Consider the following 26,288-nt stretch of genomic DNA (forward strand, 5'->3'; position numbering starts at 1 on the left):
ATATTTCCAAAACACTAAAATCTCAAGTAACCTATTTATCTATAAAAAGTATTTTCTATTTTCAAATTTTTCTCTTAATAAATTTTCCTGTTTACAATTCTTCAAACAATACAGAAATGTATATTTATAATATGAAATTACCCTGACTCTCCCTTCTGCTTGATACCTGTCCTTTGACCCAAAGTTGCCCACTCTCAATAGATTGGTGCATTTTCTCCAGATGTGTTTGTCTGTAGGTGAAATATTATCGTAATCAGAGATACACAAAAATATTTATTCATACATGTTTTCTTTTTCAGTATAGAATCCCATTATTCATATTCTGCAACTTGCCTTTTTTTCATTGAAAATAACAGCTCTTTATGTTTTCATGTATTTTGTTAGCTAATGTGTCTTCAAATGGTACTTGGTATATATATTGTTCTTTACATGAATACTCCATTTATATTTGTACTATCCATTGCTGTGAAGGGTAGCAGAACATGCCACCCAAAATATGCTTCTGTGGTGTAAGGAGTATTTTGAGCTGATTATTTTAAGAAACAGCAGACACAAGAAAATCTCTAAAAACAGAGTAGAAGTTACCCTTTTGTAAGGAACATTTACATTTATAACGGAAATCTCCACTAGTAAGTGTCTCCCTCTCTGTTCTTCCCTCTGAAGGAGGACTTGAAATCACATGAAACACTTGTCAATGGAGAAGGAACCAACTTTAATCGGCATAACAAACCTTACCCTTGTTAACCTTGCTTTTCTTGGTAACCTCGAATAACTGGCCTCTCCTCCCACCCCCAACATCTTTCTTTGCCTTTGGCTGAAGACTCTTTTTAAGGTGGTGGCATGGGCCATCTCAAGGAGTTATTCAGTTTCCCTGGGAATCTCCCACGTGTACATGAAGTATACATATTAACAAACTTATTTGTTTTTCTCTTGTTAATGTCTTTTATTACAGGGGGTCTCAGCCAAGAGCTCGAACGGTAAAGGGAAAATTATTTTTCCTCTCCTACCATTTTGGCAACCATGAAGGGCTCCACTGGGGCACCTCACTTGCTCTGGAGTCTACAGATGGGATCCTGAAAAACTGGCAGAAGCTGGCTAAGGGTAAGAATTCTTACCAAAGTCAGCTCTCCTGGATCTCTGTCTGTAGTGTCCAGTCAAGAGGGGAAGGTTAAAATCTTACAGTGTCTCTTCATTTCCAAATTCCAATTGGCAGAAGAAAGACATTTGTAAGATTTAGTTCTTTGAATTGTGACTGGTGAATTTGGTTTTAGGTACCCGTTGGCTATTGATCCTTTTCCTCCCAGGGACAGCTATCACTTTCCTGTTTGTCTTGTATGTTCTGAGAACTTGGCTTGGCTTTCTGCCTGCCCAGGGCACATAGGTTGTCATTTCTTGTGTGTGCGGGTGTCTCGAACGTCAGGATGTAGGCCCCGAGAATATAGTCAGAAAGAAATGTGGGTTGCACCCCATTTGCAGCTAGTGTCCTACTGACTGTTGCCTACTCTTAGGGGGCATATCGATAATTACCTTGAATGTAAATGGATTAAATGCTCCAACCAAAAGAAACAGACTGGCTGAATGGATACAGATACGAGACTCATATATATGTTGTTTACAAGAGACCCACTTCAGACCTAGGGACACATACAGACTGAAAGTGAGGGGATGGAAAAAATATATACCATGCAAATGGAGATCAAAAGAACGCTGGAGTAGCAATACTCATATCAGATAAAATAGACTTTAAAATAAAGACTGTTACAAGAGATAAGGAAGGACACTACGTAATCAAGGGATCGATCCAAGAAGAAGACATAACAATTGTAAATATTTATGCATCCAACATAGGAGCACCTTGATACATAAGGCAAATGCTAACAGCCATAAAAGAAGAAATCGACCATAACACAATAATAGTGGGAGACTTTAACACCCCACTTACACCAACGGACAGATCATCCAGACAGAAAATAAATAAGGAAACACAAGCTTTAAATGACACAGTAGACCAGATAGATTTAATTGATACTTATAGGACATTCCACCCACAAGCAGCAGAATACATTTTCTTCTCAAGTGCACACGGAACATTCTCCAGGATAGATCACATCTTGGGTCACAGATCAAGCCTCGGAAAATTTAAGAAAATTGAAATCATGTCAAGCATCTTTTCTGACCACAATGCTATGAGAGTAGAAATCAATTACAGGAAAAAATATATATAAAAAACACAAACACATGGAGGCTAAACAATATGCTACTAAATAAGAGATCACTGAAGAAATCAAAGAGGAAATTAAAAACATACATAGAAACAAATGACAAAGAAAAAGAAGGAACATTTAAACAATAATTATCCTAGGCCTTTGATAATAGGCAAATATGCACCAAAACTCATTCTTAGAGAAAATTTACATCTTTTCTCAGTGCCTTTGACATGTTGACTTTCAACTCTGTCTTCTCTAGGACCTGAGAGCATCTCTTTTAAATGCAAAGTTCAGGGAGGTGATTCTTGTCAGAAATTAAAGAAATAAAAAAGGAGCTATTTGGAAACTAGACAAATGAAAAAATCTTAAAAGTCTTCTCTACAAATAGTGGTAAAAAGCTTTAGCCATCTGAGCAGATAACCTTAACTTTTCCATCTGCCAGAAACACAGTTTGAATCCAAGTGTTCTATTATAAATTAGTGAGTTTTAAACTATTGTACCTATATCATTGCTAAATTTTAAAATGAAAGCTATATCTTTATTTGTCTGTATGTCTATGTGTATGTTAGAGATGTGTGATACTGCTCTACCTCCAAATGGTAAAAGATTTGTAAAAGATCTCTATTTGATTGGCTTAAAGTAAAATAAGTACTTATATAAATTAAGTATCGCTAAACTCTCAGAAATAAAATAGAAACTAACACAAATGTTTTTCAAGTTCACATGATCTGAGATAATCTAAAGTAAATAAAAACTAGTTTGTTTGTTGGATTAATTAAGACAGACATGTCTTCAGAGGTATCAACATTAAATATAATGCACATACAACTTTTGTTCTACCTAGATGTACGAGTCATAAGTTCATGTTATGTCTTACAATATTTGCCAGCAAGAAAAATAACAAGATTATGGCTAGCTGCTTAATATCTTGTTAAAATTTCATGAGTGATCTCAACATAATTGTTAAGAGCAAGTGAATTAAGTAAATGTACATAAGATAAAAGTGTATAAAAGAACTTTCAAACAGTAATTATTTTTTTAAAAAATATTTATTTAATTTATTTTTGGCTGTGTCAGGTCTTAGTTGTGGCACGTGGGATCTTTCATTGTGGCACGCAGGCTCTTCATTGCAGCACGCGAGCTTCTCTCTAGTTGTGGTGTGTTGACTCCAGAGCACGTGGGCTCAGTAGTTGGGGTGCGCAGACTCTCTAGTTGTGGTGCATGGGCTCCAGAGTGTGTGGGCTCTGTAGTTGTGGAGTAATTATGTTTTATAATGTCTCCTTAAAAATAGTTTCCCAAATTAGTAACTTTTAGTAACTTACAACCTTAGAATTTTGCTGAGTTAAATTATGGATATTCTTGTAATATCTAGATCATTTCAAAATAATACACTGAAACATTAATGGCTAAACATACGTCTAGGTTTACCTACTTTTGTCCCCTTATTAAAAAGGAACAAAAGATATTTGGTCTTGTTAGCAAAAATGTCTTGTGCCACATTGAAAATTTGTACTATGAGGAAGCACATGCTTTTAAAAATTATCAAATGTATTCATAAATTTGTCAATCTACAAACTGTTGGTATGGAACAGACAGTTCACAATTGCTTACTTCCTAGTTTTCACTAGAGCTTACGGTTTGTAAGCATTAAGAATTCTAATTAATACATATAATTAAAACTGCTAAAATTACTATGGGAAATTATTTCATCTCTGTATGTAAGAAAAGTAGGATGTTTGGGGATAAGAAAAGGTGTGAGGTATGGAGATGCATTTTTGGTAAAGGAAAAGGTAATTTTGTCCTACAGTAGAATGACTTGTTGTTTCAGAATGAGAAAGAGGAGAATACAGGACACACTAAATGGATATAGAAAGTAGAGGAGAGAGAAAGAGAAATTTACTTTGTATGGTCGAGCTGGCTAAAATTGAATGAATTTATTATAAAGGTTTAATTTTTTATTTTATTTTTTTGGATATTTTTTTAACTTTTTATTTTATATTGGTGTATAGCTCATTAACAATGTTGTGATAGTTTCAGGTGCACAGCAAAGCGACTTGGCCATACATATACATGTATCCATTCTCCCCGAAACTCCCCTCCCATTCAGGCTGCCACATAACATTGAGCAGTTCCCTGTGCTATACAGTACACCCTTGTTGGTGATCCATTTTAAATATAGCAGTGTGTACATGTCAATCCCAAACTCCCTAACTATCCCTTCCCTCCATCCTTCCCTCCTGGTAACCATAAGTCTGTTCTGTAAGTCTGTGATCTGTTTCTGTTTTGGAAATAAGTTCGTTTGTATCATTTCTTTTTAGATTCCCCATATAAGCGATATCATGCAATATTTCTCTTTCCTGTCTGACTTACTTCACTCAGTATGACAGTCTCTAGGTCCATCCATGTTGCTGCAAATGGCATTATTTCATTCCTTTTTACGGCTGGGTAATATTCCATTGCATATCTGTACCACAACTTCTCTATCCATTCCTGTGTCGATGGACATTTAGGTTGCTTCCATGTCTTGGCTATTGTAAACAGTGCTACAATGAACATTGTGGTGTGTGCATCCTTTTGGACCATGTTTTTCTCTGGATGAATACCGAGGGGTAGGATTGCAAGATCATATAGTAGCTCTATTTTTAGTTCTTTAAGGAACCTCCATACTGTTCTCCATAGTGGCTGTACCAATTTACATTCCCACCAACAGTGTAGGAGGGTTCCCTTCTCTCCACACCCTCTCCAGCATTTATTGTTTGTAGACTTTTTGGTGATGGCCATTCTGACTGGTGTGAGGTGATATCTCATCGTAGTTTTGATTTGCATTTCTCTAATAATTAGCGACGTTGAACATCTTTTCCTGTGTTTGTTGGCAATCTGTATGTCTTCTTTGAAGAAATGTCTATTTAGGTGCTCTGCCCATTTTTGATTGGGTTGTTTGTTTGGACGATATTAAGCCACATGAGCTATTTGTATATTTTGGAGACTAATCCCTTGTCAATCAGATTATTTGCAAACATTTTCTCCCAATCTGTGGGTTGTCTTTTCGTTTTATTTATGGTTTCCTTTGCTGTGCAAAAGCTTTTGAGTTTAATTAGGTCCCATTTGTTTATTTTTCTTTTTATTTCCATTACTCTGGGAGACGGATTGAAAAAGATATTGCTGCAATTTATGTCAGTGTGTTCTGCCTATGTTTTCCTCTAGGAGTTGTCCCGTCTCATATTTAAGTCTTTAATCCATTTTGACCTTATTTTTGTGTATGGTGTTAAAGAATGATATAATTTTATTTTTCTTACATGTAGCTGTTCAGTTTTTCCAGCAACATTTGTTGAAGGGACTGTCTTTCCACTATCGTATAGTCTTGCCTCCACTGTCATAGATTAATTGATCATAGGTGCATGGGTTTATTTCTGGGCTTTCTATCCTGTTCCATTGATCTATATTTCTATTTTCATGCCAGTACCATACTGTTTTGATGACTGTAACTTTGTAGTATAGTCTGAAGTCAGGGAGCCTGATTCCTCCAGCTCCATTTTTCTTTCTCAAGATTGCTTTGGCTATTCAGGGTCTTTTGTGTCTCCATACAAATTTTAAGATATTTTGTTCTGGTTCTGTGAAAAAATGCCATTGGTAATTTGATAAGAATTGCATTGAATCTGTAGATTGCCTTGGGTAGTGTAGTCATTTTGACAATATTGATTCTTCAAATCCAGGAACATCGTATATCCTTCCATCTGTTTGTCTCTTCTTCGATTTTTCCATCAGCATCTTATAGTTTTTGGAGTACAGGTCTTTTGTCTCCTTAGGTAGGTTTATTCCTAGGTATTTTATTCTTTTTGATGTGATGGTAAATGGGATTGTTTCTTGAATTTCACATTCTGATCTTTCATTGTTAGTGTATAGAAATGCCACAGTTTTCTGTGTATTAATTTTGTAGCCTGCAACTTTACCAGATTCACTGATGAGCTCTAGTAGTTTTCTGGTAGCATCTTTAGGATTTTCTATACATAGTATCATCTGCAAACTGTGACAGTTTTACTTCTTTTCCAACTTGGATTCCATTTATTTCTTTTTCTTCTCTGATTGCCATAGCTAGGACTTCCAAAAACTATGTTGAATAAAAGTTGTGAGAGTGGACATCCTTGTCTTGTTCCTGATTGAAGTGGAAATGCTTTCAGCTATTCACTATTGAGTATGATGTTAGCTGTAGGTTTGTCATATGAGGCCTTTATTGTGTTGAGCTATGTTCCCTCTGTGCCAACTTTCTGGAGAGTTTTTATCATAAATGGGTGCTGAATTTTGTCCAAAGCTTTTTCTGCATCTATTGAAATGATCATGTGGTTTTTACTTTTCAATTTGTTGATGTGGTGTATCACACTGATTGATTTGTTGATATTGAAAAATCGATGCATCCCTGGGATAAATCCCACTTGATCATGTTGTATGAACCATTTAATGTATTGTTGGATTCGAATTGCTAGTATTGTGTTGAGGATTTTTGCATCTATGTTCATCAGTGATATTGGCCAGTAATTTTCTTTTTTTGTGGTATCTCTGTCTGGTTTTGGTATCAGGGTTATGGTGGCCTCACTTGAATGAGTTTGGGAGTGTTCCTTCCTCTGCAATTTTTGGGAACAGCTTGAGAAGGATAGGTGTTAGCTCTTCTCTAAATGTTTGATAGAATTCACCTGTGAAGCCATGTGGTCCTGGGCTTTTGTTTGTTGGAAGATTTTTAATCACAGTCTCAATTTCAGTGCTTGTGATTGGTCTGTTCATATTTTCTATTTGTTCCTGGTTCAGTCTTGGGAGACTGGACCTTAGTAAGAATTTGTGCATTTCTTCCTGGTTGTCCATTTTATTGGCATAGAGTTGCTTGTAGTAATGTCTCATGATCCTTCATATTTCTGTCGTGTCAGTTGTAACTTCTCCTTTTTCATTTCTAATATTATTGATTTGAGTCCTCTCCCTTTTTTTCTCGATTAGTCTGTCTAAAGGTTTATCAATTCTGTTTATCTTTTTAAGGAACCAGCCTTTAGTTTCATTGATCTTTGCTGTTGTCTTCTTTGTCTCTATTTCATTTATTTCTGACCTGATCTTTATGATTTCTTTCCTTCTACTAACTTTAGGTTTTCTTTGTTCTTTCTCTAGTTGCTTTTGGTGTAAGGTTAGGTTGTTTATCTGAGATTTTTCTTGTTTCCTGAGGTAAGATTGTATTGCTATAAACTTTCCTCTGAGAACGGCCTTTGCTGAATCCCATAGGTTTTGGATCATTGTGTTTTCATTTTCATTTGTCTCTAGGTATTTTTTTTATTTTCCCTTTGATTTCTTCAGTGAACCATTGCTTGTTTAGTGGCATATTGTTTAGCCTTCGTGTGTTTGTGTTTTCTATAGTTTTTTTCTTGTAGTTTATTCCTAATCTCATAGCATTGTGGCTGGAAAAGATGCTTGATATATTTTCAATTTTCTTAAATATACCAAAGCTTGCTTTGTGACCCAGCATGTCATCAGTCCTGGAGAATATTCCACGTGCACTTGAGAAGAATGTGTATTCTGCTGCTTTTGGATGAAATGCTCTATGAATATCAATTAAGTCCATGTGGTCTAATGTGTCATTTAAGAACTGTATTTCCTTATTGATTTTCTGTCCGGATGATCTGTCCATTGATGAAAGTGGGGTATTAAAGTCCCCCACTCTTACTGTGTTACTGTCAATTTCTCCCTTTATTGCTGTTAATATTCCCCTTAAATATTGAGGTGCTCCTATGTTGGATGCATATATATTTACAATTGTTATATTTTCTTCTTGAATTGATCTCTTGATCATTATGTAGTGTCCTTCTTTGTCTCTTATAACAGTCTTTATTTTAAAGTCTACTTTTTTCTGATACGAGTATTGCGACTCCAGCTTTCTTTTGATTTCCATTTGCATGGCATACCTTCTTCCATCCCGTCACTTTCAGTCTGTATGTGTCCCTAGGTCTGAGGTGGGTCTCTTGTAGACAGCATATATACGGGTCTTGTTTTTGTATCCATTAAGCCAGTCTGGGTGTTTTGGTTGGTGCATTTAGTCCATCTACATTTAAGGTAATTATCGATATGTGTGTTCTATTGCCATTTTCTTAATTGTTTTGGGTTTGTTTGTGTAGGTCTTTTTTCTTCCCTTCCTCTTTGGTCTCTTCCCTTGTGATTTGCTGACCATCTTTAGTGTTGTGTTTGGGTTACTTTTTCTTTTTTGTGTGTGTATCTATTGTAGTTTTTGGGTTTGCTGTTCGCATGAAGTTTTGATATAGCTGTCTATATATGTACAGGGTTGTTTTAAGTTGCTAGTCTCTTTCCCACCTAGAGGAGTTCCTTTAGCATTTTTTGCAAAGCTGGTCTGGTGGTGCTGAATTCTCTTTGCTTTCTCTTGTCTGTAAAGCTTGTGGTTTCTCCATTAAATCTGAATTAGAGCCTTGCTGCATAGAGTATCTTGGCTATAGGTTCTTCCCTTTCATCACTTTAAACATATTGTGCCATTCCCTTCTGGCTTTCAGAGTTTCTGCTGAGAGATCAGCTGATAACATTATGGGAGTTCCCTTGTATGTTATTTGTCATTTTTCCCTTGTTGCTTTTAGTATTGTTTCTTTGTCTTTAATTTTTGTCAGTTTGATCACTATGTGTCTCGGCGTGTTTCTCCTTGGGTTTTTCCTGCCTGGAACTCTATGCTTCCAGGACTTGGTTGACTGTTTCCTTTCACATGTTAGGGAATTTTTCAGCTATTATCTCTTCAAATATTTTCTTGGGTCCTTTCTCTCTCCTCTTTCTGTGACCCCTGTAACGCGCATGTTGATGTGTTTAATGTTGTCCCAGAGGTCTCTTAGGCTGTCTTCATTTCTTTTTTCTTTATTCTGTTCCACGGCTGTGATTTCCACCATTCTGTCTTCCAGGTTACTTATCCGTTCTTCTGCCTCAGTTATTCTGTTATTAATTCCTTCTAGTGTATTTTTAATTTCAGTTATTGTATTGTTCATCTCTGTTTGTTCTTTAGTTCTTCTAGGTCTTTTTCAAACATTTCTTGCATCTTCTCCATCCTTGCCTCCATTCTTTTTCCAAGATCCTGGATCACCTTCACTTTCACCATTCTGAATTCTTTTTCTTGAAGGTTTCCTATCTCCACTTCATTTAGTTCTTTTTCTGGGGTTTTATCTTGTTCCTTCATCTAGGACATAATCATTTTGTCTAACTTTCTGTGGTTGTGGTTTTCATTCTGCAGGCTGCAGGATTGTAGTACTTCTTGCTTCTTCTGTCTGCCCTCTGGTGGATGAGGCTATCTAAGAGGCTTGTGCAAGCTTCCTGATGAGTGGAACTGGTGGTGGGTAGGCAGGGCATGCTCAGTAAAACTAATCCACTTGTCTGCTGATGGGAGGGCTGTGTTTCCTCCATGTTGGTGTTTGGCCTGAGGCAACCCCCGCACTGGAGCCTGCAAGCTGTTTGGTGGGGCTAATGGGGGCCTCCGGGAGGGTTCACACCAAAGAGTACTTCCCAGAACTGGTGCTGCCAGTGTCCTTGCCCCCATGATGAGCCAAAGCCACCCCCCACCTCTGCAGGAGACCCTCCAACACTAGCAGGTAGGTTTGGTTCAGTCTCCTGTGGGGTCACTGCTCCTTTCCCCTGGGTCCTGGTGCGCATGAGACTTTGTGTGTGCCCTCCAAGAGTGGAGTCTCTTGTTTCCCCCAGCCCTGTGGAAGTCCTGCAATCACATCCTGCTGGCCTTCAAAGTCCGGTTCTCTGGGGATTCCTTCTCCTGTTGCCGAGCCCCCAGGTTGGGAAGCCTGACACGTGGCTCACAACCTTCACTCCAGTGGGAGAACTTCTGTAGTATAATGGTTCTCCAGTTTGTGAGTCGCCCACCCAGCAATTATGGGATTTGATTTTTTCATGATTGTGCCTCTCCTACCATCTCATTGTGGCTTCTCCTTTGTCTTTGGATGTGGGGTATCTTTATTTGTGGGTTCCAGCGTCTTCCTCTCAATGGTTATTCAGAAGATAGTTGTGATTCCAGTACTCTGGCAAGAAGGGGTGAGCACACATCCTTCTACTCCCCCATCTTGAGCCAATCTTCCATAAATGTTTAAATAATAAGCTTTAATATCAATAGTATATTTTTGTTAAAATAAAACTTAATTTTCTTTCATCTGCTATGAAGACAGGGTTTCTTTGACTGTAGGTCTGCTCTTGATAAGAGATTGGGAAAGGTTTTTCTGTACCTTTTAAATAATCTGCCTAGAAAGGTGATAGTTTTTCTCTTTCCAAAATAATTTCCTGTGCTTCATGTTGTGTTTATCATGTCTTTAATTACATAAGAAAACAGTCTTCTCAGTATTAAAATAGCTACGTTTTGCTCACAACTATGTAACCTGCTGTATTTGCTTTTAAATTCTTTTATTGTCACTTTGGTTAAATAGATAATTAAGTATTGTTCCATAATGATCTGTGATCCCATTTAGTCAAATGTCCCTTTCTCTTAAACTATCTATAACCCCATGTTACTTTGGGGATCTCAAGAAGAGATAAAAAGAGCAAAAATCATTAGAAAACCTTGGTGTCTACTATTCATGGATAAGTACTCTTAAGAGGTGAGTGTATATTTGTTTTCAGAAATTTTGTTATGCAAATATAACCTGCATTTTTAAGATGAGCAATGAGATGATACCCTACATACGGTTTTGTAAACTGCTTTTTTTCTACAAACATCATATTATGGAGGTCAATTCAAGCCAATCAGTATAAGCCCACATAATAATAAAATGGCCTTAAGCACTAATGGTCAATTTAGGTATGATAATAATAAGAATGGTTAATATTATTACTGACTTCCTCTGGCCCTACAGTGTTGTAAGTGCTAAACCTATACTTGGTCATTTAATTCCCACCACGTCCTGTGAGGAGAAGCTACTGTTTCTGAACTGTAACCATCAGGGAACTGAGGCACAGTGATGGCAGTGCTAGCCAGTCACAAGATTAAGATATGAACCAGTTCTGCGTGGCAGCTGAGCCCCACACCTAACTAGTGCACACTAGTGCTTCTCATCTGATAAGACCCTCAACATTACTGTTCATCAGGGCACAGCGAAATAAAACTAACGTCCCATGGTTTTTTCTCAGTTAGCTGGGCAAAAGTTTAAACAACAGATCTTAATCAGTGTGGTTTGGAATTTGGAGACCTGTGTCCTGTTATATTGTGGAAGGGGCTCCTCCAACATTCTGTCTCCCTTCCTGTGCCTCAGGGATGTTCCCCTACTAAAGTGGATAACTTCCCTGTGCTTGCAGCAGAAAATGTTTATGTTTCTCCAGCCTTTTTAATATTTTGTATAATTTCAAGGGCAATGGGAATTTATTACAGTTAAAAATAGATAACATACAAAGGGAAATAAGATAATAATACCTCAAAGCCCACCATCTGAAGAAAAGCCCTTCTAGGCGCTTAGCGCCGAGCCGGCTGAGAGGAAGATGTGTTGGGTGCAGGGCTTGGGCTGCTGCTCTCGCCCCTTCGGTCACCGCCCCTGGAAACCCCTTTTGTAAAGCCTATACAGTTCAGACCCCCGAGAGTGTGTCTCCAACTGCTGCTACAGAGGTTTATTCAAAAGCTTTAGCTGTTTGTCATGGACCACTGGACCTCTGTGACTTTCTGATCAAAGCTCGTGAGCTAAAGGACGATGAACATCACAGAAGAGTCATACAGTGTTTGCGGGAATTACATGAGGACCTTAAAGGATACAGTATAGAGGCAGAAGGCCTTTTCTTTCTAAGGTGCAGGGAAAACAATGATGATGGACGTGTTTTATGCTTATGTGGAAATGAAGAGGAAAAAACGGGTTCATTTTCATGGTTTCATGCTAGATGCTCACAAAAGAATATACCGCCTTAAACAGAGTTTGCCATAAAGGAAACCAGGACTCATGGCTAAATCATACGATCCAATAGCTCCTATAGCTGAAGAAATCAGTGAAGAAGCATGTCTCTTATGCTTTGATGAATTTCAGGTCACTGACATTGCTGATGCCATGATTCTGAAACAGCTTTTTGAAAATCTGTTCAAAAATGGAGGTCGTCGGGCTTCCCTGGTGGCGCAGTGGTTGAGAGTCCGCCTGCCAATGCAGGGGACACGGGTTCGTGCCCCAGTCCAGGAAGATCCCACATGCCGCGGAGTGGCTGGGCCTGTGAGCCATGGCCGCTGAGCCTGTGTATCCGGAGCCTGTGCTCCGCAACGGGCGAGGCCACAACAGTGAGAGGCCCGTGTACCGAAAAAAAAAAAAAAATGGGGTCGTTGTTGTGGCAACATCCAACAGGCCACCAAATGTTCTCTATTAAAATGGACCCCAAAGAGCTAACTTTGTACCATTCATAGCTGTCCTGAAGGTCTCTGAGGCAATGAGAGAGAGGAATGCATGTATGTGGGCAATGCTGTATTTCTTTCTGGAATACTGTAATATGGTCCAGCTAGATTCTGGGATAGATTATCGGAAAAGGGAACTTCCTGCTGCAGGAGAACTCTACTATCTCACAAGTGAAGCTAATGTGGAGGCTGTCATGGATAAGTTGTTTGATGAGCTGGCTCAGAAACAAAGTGATTTAACTAGACCAAGGATTCTAAAAGTGCAAGGCAGAGAGCTGCGGCTGAATAAGGCCTGTGGAACCGTTGCCGACTGCACATTTGAAGAGCTATGTGAGAGAGATCCCATCCAGGATACCACATTACCTTTAGTCATCATGCCTCCTTAGATTCCTCTTAGTTGTGACACTTTCTCAGACTTTCCTTCTTTTTGATGACCCTGACAGTTTTGGGGAATACTCGTCAGTTATTTTGTAGACTGTCCCTCGAATGGGATTTGTCTGATGTTTTTCTCATGATTTGACTGGAATTGTGGGCTTTGGGAAGAAGACCACAGAGGTCAAGTGCTCTTTTCATCAGATCATATCAAGGGCACATATGATCAATGTGACTTAACACTGTTGATGTTAACCTTGATCACACTTGTCTGAGGTAGTGTTTGTCTCCACTATAAAGTTACTCTTTTCCCCCTCTTTCCATAGTGAACTCTTTGGAAGGAAGTTCTTGCTGAGTTTTCATGTAGCAGCAAAGAAGAAAATCCACAACTATTTAACAAGGCTGTTAAAATACTTTCCCCTTTTCCAGCTACATATTTGTGTGAGGCTAGATTTTCTTATATGACTCAACCAAAGCAACATATAACAATAGTCTGACTGTAGAAGCAGGTATGAGAATTCCACTATCTCCTATTATGCCAGACATTAAAGAGATTTGCCCAAAGTATAAAACAATGCTACTCTTCTTACTATTTTCATTTTAGAAGTATAATTATTTTCATAAAAATGTTATTTCTGTTAATTTTATAGGTTGAATATAATGGTTTTATCATTGTTATTTTAAATAAATTAATAAATATTTTATTTAAAAAAAGCCCTTCTAATGTTTTCATCTGCATTATATTCCTCCAGAATTATACTTATGCAGGTATTATATATTTATACATGTATGCATACATTTATATATTTACATACAAATCATAAGATCTCATCTTACACTTAATTTTATAACTTATCTCACTGTAGTGGGTTGAATTGGGTGCCCCCCAATATTTCCAAATCATAACACCCCCATACCTTAGTTGGAAATAGGGTCTTTGCAGATATAATTAAGTTAAGATCTCAAGAGATGATTGGATTTAGGATGGTCCCTAAACCCAATGACTAATGTCCTTATAAAAGAAAGGAGGGAGATTTCACACACCGAGGGAGGAAGGCCATGTGAAGACAGAGGCAGAGACTGGAGTTATGCTGGCACAAACCAAGGGAAGTCAGGAGCCACCAGAAGCTGGAAGAGGAAAGGAAGAATTCTCCTCTGGGGCTTCCTTGGAGGCGCAGTGGTTGAGAGTCCGCCTGCCGATGCAGGGGACGCGGGTTCGTGCCCCGGTCCGGGAAGATCCCACATGCCACGGAGCTGCTGGGCCCGTGAGCCATGGCCGCTGCCTGCCGACACCTTGATTTCAGATTTCCGGTCTCTAAAACTATGGGATAATGCATTTCTGTTGTTCTAAGCCACGAAGTTCCTGTTAATTAGTAACAGCAGCCCTAGGAAACAAACACACACACTAACAGTATACCCCAAATGTCATTGATTGTGAATAAACACCACTCTGTATCCTATGTTTTTGTGTGTGTCTGTGGGGATAGTAATGATAATAAAGATATATGCAAAAAATAAATATGGCGGGCTTCCCTGGTGGCGCAGTGATTGAGAGTCCGCCTGCCGATGCAGGGGACACGGGTTCGTGACCCGGTCCGGGAAGATCCCACATGCCGCGGAGTGGCTGGGCCCGTGAGCCATGGCCACTGAGCCTGCGCATCCGGAGCCTGTGCTCCGCAACGGGAGAGGCCACAGCAGTGAGAGGCCCACATACCGCAAAATAAATAAATAAATAAATAAAATAAAATAAATATGGCTAAATTTTTAAACTCCTAATGATTTTTACTGTATTGATTCATTTAATGCTCCAGGCACCCCTAAGAGGTAGATACAGTTGCTCAACCCCATTTTCTAGATGAAAAACTGAGGGACGGGGAGAACTTGGCCTAGGACTACACAGTTAGAGAACAGGACAGCTTGGGTTTGTACCTCATGCTCCAGAGCCTGGGAAACTGTCAAAGATTTGTTGTTAAGTAACAGAAGCAGTCTGCATAGCATGTATAATTTAGGAGGTCATTAAGGCAATTTTCATGTATTAACATATTTATACAAATAGCTGGACCTAGTGACCTTGGTGAGAGCAGGTTCATTGCAAGATTCAATAGTGCAGTGAGATAAGAGGTTAGTGGGAAGTGAAGAATGTTAACCGGGAATGCAGAAAATGCTTTCTGGAACTTTGATTTTGAAGGACGGGGGAGAAAGGGAGAGAGAAACAGAGGCAGACAGAGAGAGAGAGAGAGAGAGAGAGAGAGAGAGAGAGAAACAGAGACAGAGACAGACACAGAGAGAAGGCCTGTGACTGAATGGGGAAAAGGGGTCCAAAGAGGGATTTTCTTTTACATCTTCAGTTCCTTGAAAGTATAAAAGTTAATATTGCAGGAGTCATGTCATCTCAGATTTAACCTTTGAAAGAAATTTCCCATATTTCCCTCTTATTTCCACTTTAGAGTTAATGGGATGCCTCCAACGAACAGTATGGGTTTTTGAGCTCAATATATATTGAGCTATGAGTGATAGGAAGAATGGATAATTGTGTGTCAAAGAAATGGTAGTAATTTGTGGATCTTTGCCTCTCAGGGAGGCAGCAGGTGGCTGAAATCCTGGTGTGACATGATCTGAGGACCCCTGCACTGTTGAATGGGAAACAAGTATAGAATTGTCCTATAAACGTATTAACATACAGAGCAGTCCAGGAGCAGCAGTTAGGCAAACACTATGGCTTGCTGCCCTGGTGCCATCTCTCACTGAGCTCACCAGGTGAGTCAAAGGCAAGCCTGTCTTCCCAGCATGGGGAACTGGGTTAGGGTCTGTCGGAGGCACGATGTTGGGCAGCTCTTAGGAGCTTCTGAGTCTCCCAAGAAGCTAGAGATCATTCTGTCGTTAAAACTTTGAACTCAAGGCATACCAGAGAGAGATTTGCTTCCTTCATAAACATATCTACATTCTCATTAGGAGAAAGACTGAAAAATACCTTTCTACAGTGCCTGCCTTAGCCCTAAGGCTCAGCCAGCCCCTGCTACTGAGTCTTGACTTTTAAAGAGCCCTTGAAGTCCCACAATGTACCATATACTTTGAACAGGTTTTCTCATTTTCTCCTTGGGATGGCTGTGTGACAAAAGGATCCCGAGTCCCATTTCATAGACAACAAAGCTCAGGCTCATAGAACCGACAGCACCTCTCCAGATAACTGGCAGGATTCAAATGAAGTTACATCCCTTGCCCTAAGGAGAGAGAGGACACCGGGCAGCCTCCCTTTGAGAAAATGGGCTTCCAAGGCTTGAGAAGTGAGCATCTTACACTCCCCTGATATTGTGGCCCCATGGGTACTCACCCAAAAATCCCTCTTGACGATGAAGATGATAGTGCACATATGTGTGCACATACATTCTTCACGTCATAAACATTCATTACATTCAATTTTATAGAAGAACAAAGTAGCTTTTAAAATTGAATTGACGGTGTGTGTATGTGTGTGTTTCTATATGTCCTATGGCTTGTACACTCCACTTCACAATCTTTATCTTCATATCAGACCAGAGCTTGATTCCTATCTCAGATTTAGATATGCCAGAAAAATGGTAGATACAGAGAAATTGCCACCAGCAAGTGAAAAATTCCGGAAAACACTGGCTAACACCATTAACCCAGAGCCCAAACTTCGTCCTCACTCTCCTCGGCCAAGCTCCCTGGTCGGAGCCTCAGAGCTGCAATCTTGGATCTGGCCAGCAGGTGGCTTCCACCTCCATTTTTCTTCCACAAAGAAAATGAGCACATGAGGCCAAGGATAAGATCTTGGAATGTTTTGTTTACTAAGACACTAATTATGTTTGTGAAACTTAGATGTATTACTAGAGCAGTCCCATCTGCTGTTGACCCGAAAAGAGCATCGAGTTTATTGAGGTATCTCCTAAGTGTAGGTTGAAGTGTCCACACTGCAGACGGGGGGGGGGGGGGGGGGTGTCCCTCCCAGAGAGTAGGGTGTTCACCCTCCACCCCCACCCACCCCGTAGAGTCTGTCCAGAACTTTTCCCACTCCCTGTCTGTCATACCCTGTCCATGACACTGGACACAGCCGCCAAGACCCCGCTCTGGAGCCCCATTCTCTCTTCCACCTCCCACCAGTCCTGTAAAGCCCTTCAACAGCCGACCGTTGCCAACACGCTACTGCCACCTGCTATTTCGTCTTCGTATTCAAGACCCGGAGTATATGTTTTTACACTCTTCTTTTACACCTAACAGGTTTTTCAGGCAAAATTAGAATCATTCTATACATAGGTTCATGGGCTGGGTTTTGAGGAAGAGGATGGTATTTTTTTGCTCTTTGAATGAACGTCTTTGTAGAGAAGTTTGACAATGGAGGTACGATGGTGCCACCTCGTGACAGTGGACCGAACTGCAGCATGAACATCGCTGAGCCAGAAGGTGGGAGCGAAAGGCCTAAATCCAGAGAGCTTTCTGGAAGTCTGGGTGGAAAAGGGACACACTCCAGGTACAGGGATACTGAGGTATCTAGACAGAAAGTGCAGCCTCTTTCTATGCTGAGTGGAAAGCTCTATGTGATTTCAACAGAAAGACCATTTTTATTTTTATGTTTTAACAGAAAGGTTTTTTTTTTTATTATTTTTAGGTATACACCTATATAAGCAAAACTGGATCCCTGTCATTTATGATCATTGTAACCCACCTTGGCACTTATTGTGACCATATTTCCATGTAGATGAGTTTCTGTGATAACATTTTAAGTTACTTGACAATAAAATTTCACTTATTTTTTTATATTGCCCTGGTTGTTGCATTATATGAATGCTCCAGAATTCACTTTTCCAGTACTAGTGATGTAAATATAGTTCCTTTACCACGTTTTCTATTACAAACTATAGTGTGCTTAACATTCTTGTTCATATACATGCAGATATCTTAGTAAGCATTTTTATAAGTTCTGGAAGTGTTCTTTCAAAACAATGAAAAAACTTTTATTTGAACAAACTCTTACTATTTTATATTTCTAACAATACTATAGGAAAATTCCTGTTTCTGCACACTTTAGAAATAATGTGAATCGCTGCTAATCTGATAGGCAACAAATCCTCTCTCCTTGTCGTCACTATAACTCGTTTTTGCTGCCTGACTAGAATTCCATCCTATGGATGAGACATAATGGAGTCTCACAACCTCGTGTCATTTGGAATTCAGCGTTCCTTATATTCCCCATTGTCAAGGCTGTGTGGATGGCATTTAACTGCGCTGAAGGGCACAGTTCAGGATTCATGTGGCTATTTGCACATGAGCGGAATGTGTCCTCTTTGAGCACACATTGCGCTCTCTTGTGAGAGCCCTAGGATTCAAAACGCAGCCTGGTCGATGTATGAAGATATATGTTGTGAGTGTGTCAGTGTATGGGTGCATGTGTGTGTGTGCGCACTGACAACCACATTTCCTTCTGTTTCTTTCAACCCCTTCATGGTCTTGCTTCTCATTCGCTCTCCCTTCCTAAATCCAGGCCCAGGAATGAAGGTAGGGAATTATCAGGATGGCAATCCTTATAACCAACTCCTATCACCATCCTTAACTACGTCCGTCCTGAATGTAACTTGCTTGTTATGGTGGTACAAAAGACGACCAGGCCAACATCATATTTTATTTTTAATTTTTTAATTTTAAACAGCTTTCTTTGGGTAAAGTTTACAGGCAATAACGTTCACACACTTTGAGGGTACAGTGTGATGATTTTTAGTAAATGCATGCAACCGTCACCATAACTGAATTTTAGGCATTTCTGTAGTTCCCAACACTTCCATAATGTTTGAAAACACTGAAGCCCCGTACCCATACTTAGTACCAGGCAAGCACTGATTTGCTGTCTGTCTCTATGGATTTGCCTATTTTGAACATTCCCTATAAATTGAGTCACATAGTATTTGGTCTTTTATGTTTGACTTTGTTCACTAGCATAATGGTATCAAGGATCGTATATGTTGTACATGTATCAGTGCTTCATTCATTTCATGGCTGAATAATAGTTTGTTGTATGACTATGCCAAATTTTACTTGTGCACTTATCAATTGATAGGCATGTGAGTTGTTTCCACTTTTTGGGTGTTATGAGTAATGTTACTATGAATATTTTTCTCCGAGTTTTTATGTAGACGTGTTTTTATTTCTCTTGAGTGTGTAACTAGAACTGGAACTGCTGGGCCATACGGCCCCTCAACACGTGAGACAACATTACAATTTCAGATGATTTCATTCCATAATTGGAAATACTGTGAGAAAAAAAAAAAGAGACAGGTGAGACAGAGTCTAGTGAGGAGACCCTAATAAACATTGTTATCCTGCTGTAGACCTATTTGTAAAATCCCTTTCAATGATGCAAAAGTATGAGACATGTGGGGGACATTTTCAACTTCATTTGAAAGCCTACTGTCTATAGCACACACTTCCCCATTACCTGACTTGGTCTCCATGCAAGGTGTTTTACAATTCTAGATTTCAGGTAACTGCCAGTATCAGTTTGCAATGTAATCCTTGTCTGTAGACAAGCAACTTAATTGTATCCTGGCTAGGGAAACCTCTGTCTCCATTTGGCCATGCATTTCAACACTCATGATGTATAAATGTGACAAAAAGGTGGTTGTTGACTTTGGCAAGATAAATTTCAGTGGAGGAGTGGAGGGACATCCCCATTAGATGAGAGATGAAGACTGAGTTGGAGGGGAGGTCGGGGGATGTGAACTGAGTATCAAGAATTCATTGTAGATCTTTAGTTGCAGAGTGCAGAATATATATGTAAAGAGGTCAGTAACCAGAGATGTGGACAGAGGCCCACAGCATTAAATGATGTTCTATAATCACCATTTATAAGATACTTGAGCAGCTTGAAATCTTAATGAGAAGGATCTATCTCTTCTTAGATTTAACATCTGAATTGACCACACCAGCCTTCCCACACTTTATTTTCTTGTTTCCATTCTGGAGAAGCCTAAAACTTACTGAAGGGATAGTGTAGAGTTTCTTCTTAATGTCTGTTAAACGTATGAACGGATGAATAGGTGAATGCACGACGTGTCAAAGATGTGCTAAGAATTTAAGGATTTTTATCCCTGAGTGCAGAGCTCCTCATGCAGATGACTGAGCCCATGGTGGTGGGTGGCTGAGAGGATGCAGCTTCTCAGGGCTCTGCAACTGACAGCTGCAAGATGGGAGCCCTCAACTTCAGTGTTCAGAGGCACATTTAGGGAGACTGCCACACCTTATGTCCTGGAGGGATCCATCCCTGACCTGAGCAGGTGAGTTCACAGACAGGCTTGCCTTCCATCTGGGGGAACGAGACTACTGTCTGCTCAGAAGCTTGCTGTGGTCCAACTCTTGTGCCATTTCGAAAGACTCAAGAACGAGCAGATCCAGCTCCTCTCTAAACTTGAACTCAACATATATCACAAAGAGATATTCTCAATCTCTTTCTAGGGATATACATTGTCCTTAGGAGGCCCCAGAGGACACACACACACACACACACACACACACACACCCTGGAGCCTTCATGCAGGCAGTAGCCCTAGGAGAACTTGCTGGCTTATAAGGCCGTCACTCATGGTTTGTTAGGTTGCCGATGTCACTGGACCTTTTTGCGTTAATAACTAATGCAAATGATGATTAGCAGAAGAGTCTGCATACTAGGGATACTTTTAAATAACCTTACTATCCAATTAAATCTGATGACAATAAGAGAATTTCTATGTTCATGTTTTTCAAGTGTAACAATAAACTACTGAGAATCTCCAGTGTGGGGGTGCATATGGGGAATCCTACAAAGTCTGATATTGCTGGTGGGGATTTCACTTAGTACAACTTTTTCACAGGCTGATTTATCAATATGCATTAATGAATCCAGGAACTTTTGACCTTCATGCATTTGGAGCCTGTTCCTTCAATTATTCATCCTCAGCGTAACACCTGTCCCTCTATTATACTGTGCATATTCCTTATGTTGTCTGGGAATTCACTTTCAAACACTAATGACCTAACCACATTCCCTTGTCTCTACAGAACAGGAAATTGAAGTACAGTGATGTTCACCGACTTGAATAAATACAAGCAGGACTATCAGCCTGGCATCGGAAGTGAAGATAGATTTCAGAAGTGACCCAGGTCAGCAGGAAAGCAAGACTTATTTGAATACGGTGTCATGTGCAGCTGAGCATCATGCAGTCTGCACTTGGACATACAGGGTGTCAGTCTCTGCTTTTCCTCTTAAGAGAAGGATGACCCCCAGCCAAGTTGCTTAACCTCTGTACATTACTGTTTCTCCAGCTACAACATGATGTAAAGATATGTTATTCTCTACCTTCCAGGAATGTTGTGGAAAATGCATGAGATAGAAAAAATGCATGCATTCACAATAGATAAGTCCCTATGATTTTCTGGGCCAGAGGTCCTGCCCTAATATGTAACTTTTCCGTTCCAACCACCCTAAGACTATTCACAAATGGCCATTCAAGTACAAAGTAATGCAAGGACTTATGCCTACTGAATTCATTCAACACAGAGTATGATAATATCTGAAGTGTAGATTGGAAAGTAATTACGTAGAAATAATAGCTTCTTCCATCCCATCTAAGGTCTCAAAAGTGCTTTCCCAGATGGTATCTCATTAGCCTCTACATCTGAGAGGTTTTATCTAAAAAAATGGCCAGCATAGGGGAAACGATTTACCCAAGAACCTATGATGTGCCTGGCCCCCAGTGATTTACTGTAGTGTTCTTCTGCAAAGCCCATTCTTGCTGGGTTACAGTACATGTTATTCTTTTTTTATTATTATTATTGAAGTATAGTTGATTTACAATGTTGTGTCAATTTCTGCTGTACAGCAAAGTGATTCAGTTACACATATATATTCCTTTTGACATTCTTTTCCATTATGGTTTATTACAGGATATTGAATATAGTTTCCTGTGCTATACAGTAGGACCTTGTCGTTTATCCATTCTATGTATAAATAGTTTGCATCGGATAATTCCAAACTCCCAATTCGTCCCTCCCCCACCCCCTCTCCCCCTTGGCAACCACAAGTGTGTTCCCTGTCTGTGAGTCTGTTTCTGTTTGATAGATAAGTTCGTTTGAGTACACATGTTATTCTTAAGAAATTAACATAATTATTAAAAGTGGAATGGGAAAAGATATGAAATAATGTGAAATGGACCAATGGTTTTCTTTCACACACCCAGTGGAAATGCTGGAGTCAGTTTTCCTTTCTCCTAAATTATCTGAGAAATGACTCCAGCACAGAGAAATGACACTGAAGTGAATACGTAATGAAAACTTATACGTTTCCTTTCCATTTAATATTTCCACATTATTGTCTTATAATCATGCTGTTTGGATTGTATCAAGGGAATCTCCTTTAAAGGAAGGTCAGGTATGAGATAAGACTATTCATCCCTATTCAGCACTATATGTATCATCTGCCCGATTGACCTTTTGCTCCTCACAGTAATTGTCTAATATGGATAGAATTGTTCCCATTTTACAAGTGAGGAAAGGCAAATTCAGAGATACTGTGACACAGCTTTTATAAAATTTCCCATCTGCTTTTCACATCCCTTTTTTGCAGCCTCTAATGATCATTGCCTAGAGCTACATTTCATAAAAGGTTGCAAAAGCATGACGTACAAATTCTTTAATTGCTTCTGCATGTATTGGCGGAAATTCTTTTATAAAAGAATTCTTCCCTCAACAACTATGCGTAGGTATAACAAGCACAGGAAAGGCAAGGTGTATATACAGTTCACTGGCAATATTTGCACTTTCAAAAATCAGGTGTTTCCCTAGGATTCTCAAAGGTGAGCAGTGAGTTGGTTTTGTTGGCTTTTTTTTTAGAGTGTCATAGATGTTTCTATATTTGACGTGTTTTAGTGCATGATAGTCATTAATGTTTTTGATGTTCAAATTGTTCTATCTTTGGCCAATGGGAGGCCCTGAGGTTATGAGTCTTTTTGATATAATTTCTGGTATGAGAGTTCCGTCCAGACTCACCTGGTACAATCCTTACCTAGACCAAAAATCAGGCATTTCTCCAAGGAAGCCTGGTTCCTTTTAGTGGGAAATTCAGTCTAGGGACTACAGTTGTTGATTACTACTGTGTTGGTCATTGTTTCTTGCCCTTTCAGTGCATAGAGCCAGTAATATAGGTTTCATATTTAAGAGAATCTACGTCATTGGCTTGCATCCTGGGCTGCTCTTCTGTCCCCTTATAGGTATGCATTTTTATCATCTTTTGTATTAACTGTACAGTTCTTAAAATATAAGGAAATATAACATACATTTGTTTTCTCCCCGTTTCATACGTAAAAGTTGTCATATTCTACACCAGTGCTCTCCAACAGAAACTTCTGTGGAGATGGGAATGTTCTGTATCTGTGCTGTTCAACACAGCAGTCATGAAGTACCTGAGTCTTATTCAGGAATTGAACATTTAGCACCTAAAACGTGGTAACTCTGACTGAGTAACTGATTTTTTAATTTCATGTAATTTGAGTTTAATTTACTGTAAATAGCTACTTGAGGCTAGTGGCCGTCATATTGGACAGCAGCAGCTCCACACACTTTTCTGCACCTGGCTTTTATCACTGAACAATATATCCTGGAGATGACTCCACAACAGTACAGAGGAGGAGTCTTCATTGCTTTTTACAGCTGCACAGTCCTCTCAGATGTAGATGGACCACAGTTTATTCAACCAGCCCCTTATTGGTGGATATGTCTTGTTTCTGGCCTTCTGCTGTATGAATTGTTCTGGCAGGAATGGCTTTGTGTTTATGTCTTTTTACATTGTTAGTTTGGGATAGATTCTTAGGAGAGACATTGCTGGTTCCAAGGGTAAGTACCCTGGTAATTTCATAACACCGTATCAAATCCCCTGGCTAGGAGTTATACCATGTTACATTGCCACCAGCAATGTACGTGATTGCCTATTTCTTCACAGACTATGTAAATGATGAGAAGAGGCATCTCGGCTTTTTGGTTTGTTTGTTTTTTTCTTTGCATCTCTTAATCCAGAGTTAGGTTTCACACTTTTTAACATGTTTAAGGAACATTTTTCGGGGAAATTCTTTTTGTATCTAGTGCCCTTTCTCCTTCAGAATGTTCTAATTTGCCCTTGCTTTTTCATAATCTTTCTACTACAAGGTAGATAACCTTTGTCATTGATTAAGTTGTATGTTTCCCAATTTGTAATTTTTCAGTTTAATTTGCTGATAGGATGCTTTCTGCCTTACAATTTTTAATGAAATCAGGTGTACTATGGTTTTCCCTTATTGCTTCTGGATTTGAAGCCATATTTAGAAAACTTTTCTTCACCACTAGCTTTTAGAGGAATTTATTGTGGGTATATGTTTGTGGACAGGAGAGAGAGAAAGGGATCATATTTGAGCGTCAGGTGTAAGAGGAACCCAGAAAAGAAGTGACCGTCATGTGAGAAATATGTGAAAACCATTTCACTAAGTCAAGAGAATTAGGCATTTGGACCAGAGTCTTGGTCCTGTGTTTGTCTTGATAGCTCTGTCTCTACTCTTTTCTGTCTCTTGTGGGTATGGATCCAGGCTCCCCCTGACTGGCAGAGAAGGTCTTCATGAAGCAGGAACTCCATGTCACCTCAAATGGACCTGTCAGATGACTAAATGGATAGAACCACCCTCTTAGGGATAAAACATACAAAACCAGTTCCGAAATGTACCACTCTGACAGAGCAAAGGTCTAAGAGAAAGTAAAACCTCCAGCTGGAGCCTGTGAGGAGAAGCAAAACCGAAAGCAACACTGTTCACCTCATCCTTGACTCTCTGAGTGGTGTCCCATCAGGGAAGGTAATAGCCTACTCGTCCTATGCAAAAGGACGGGGGTTTGAGTTAGAAGGTGCCACAGTTTCCCAAGTTATAGCCTCTCCCACTAAGCTACATCATTTCCTGTTTCCATGCTGGTTTCCAGGACCCAGGGTCAAGCTTGGACTAATTGTGATTAGAATGGAGCCTGAGGTCATGGGGCTCCATGCGGTGGGCACTAACATCCATCTGGTTTCCTGGGGGCTTTTCCAGTTATGCAGGTCTGGAGATGAAGAGAGGGAGGTTGGGATGCAGATAAGGAATTGGACTGACAGTTCCTGCCACATGGTAAACACACAGTACACATTAATAAATGAATGAGAAGCAGGGTAGAAACTACACATACGCCCTTTTAGTCTTTCTATACACATCTGAATGTTTCAAAGTAAGTTAAGATCACACTGTACTTGTTTTTTTCCAATAGACTTTGAGGAAACTTTTCACTTGTTTTTAAAATATATATTTTCCATTGAGGGGAAAAAGACAAATGTGTAGAAAATGGAGAGCGATGCCACCTGGTGACCAAAGTCAGAACTGCAGGTGTAAAAGTCTGAACTGGGGGCTTGGCAAAGGATGGGGGATGGAAAGGACTGTGGTGGTGGTGGGGAGGCGAATGAATTTCATCCTAAAGGCAAGATTTCTAGACTTCACACTGGCAGCGATCCTTCTGTATTCATGCCTATGCTGGGATCTTCAAGCCCTGGGACTGGAAATCTGGCCCTTAAGTGAACTGAGTCGAAAGCTGCATGAGTTAGTGTATGAATAATTGGTGTAAAGAAATTTGAGACAAAGGGACATATACAAATACACACACATACAAAGAACTGTCAAATCAATTCTTTTGATCTGCTTCCGAAGCCATGAATATATCAATAGCGTATTGGTAATCAGTTTGCAATCTTTTGTATTTTTAACATTTTACTCAATGTTTCCATTCTGGAAACAGCATAGAAATGCAGTTATAAAATAAAAACATCTTCTATCTTCAACAATCCACACTCAGTGATTTATTACCAAAGAAATCTGTTTAGTGTCTAAGTCAATAAATGTATTTCTGCACTATTATTTTGTGACTTGGCTGCTGATATACCTGTTTAACAAAACTTTATCTTAGTACTTTGTTAGGGCACCAATGAATACTTCTCTTTGTTTAACACGTATGGAAAAATATAGACATGCGTTTTTAGAAACCAAAATTACATTGCCACACCCATCTGTCCCTACCTTTTGCCCACCATAATACAAAGAGAGTTTCTCTTCACTTATAGGTGCCTACTTTCCAGATTTTTCTCTGTATGTAATGCACTAACATATTTAATCACCCTCATACACCCATGTTCATATATATTCTTTTGCAGAAAAAGGGTCATCATATTTTACTTTGTACATCATGACAACCCTGTTCGCTTAATATGATTTATTTCCTATTAATTTATTTAGTTTGGTTTGTTTCCAAGTGGT

The 26,288-nt window shown here is 39.4% G+C and overlaps 1 protein-coding gene and 1 pseudogene across 1 annotated transcript in view; one reads left to right on the top strand and one right to left on the bottom strand.

The window, feature by feature from the left end:
- LOC132418117 (nuclear RNA export factor 2-like) overlaps positions 1–26,288 on the bottom strand; it is a 45,708-nt gene that overhangs the window by 1,184 nt on the left and 18,236 nt on the right. Inside the window, exon 18 of the mRNA XM_060002007.1 lies at positions 2,090–2,129. Within this exon, the coding sequence (XP_059857990.1) occupies positions 2,090–2,129 (40 nt within the window). The remainder of the gene's footprint in view (positions 1–2,089; positions 2,130–26,288) is intronic.
- Positions 10,070–13,524, top strand: LOC132418670 (AFG1-like ATPase pseudogene; annotated as a pseudogene).

This window comes from Delphinus delphis, chromosome X, assembly GCF_949987515.2.
Source record: "Delphinus delphis chromosome X, mDelDel1.2, whole genome shotgun sequence".
Classification (NCBI taxonomy): domain Eukaryota; kingdom Metazoa; phylum Chordata; class Mammalia; order Artiodactyla; family Delphinidae; genus Delphinus; species Delphinus delphis.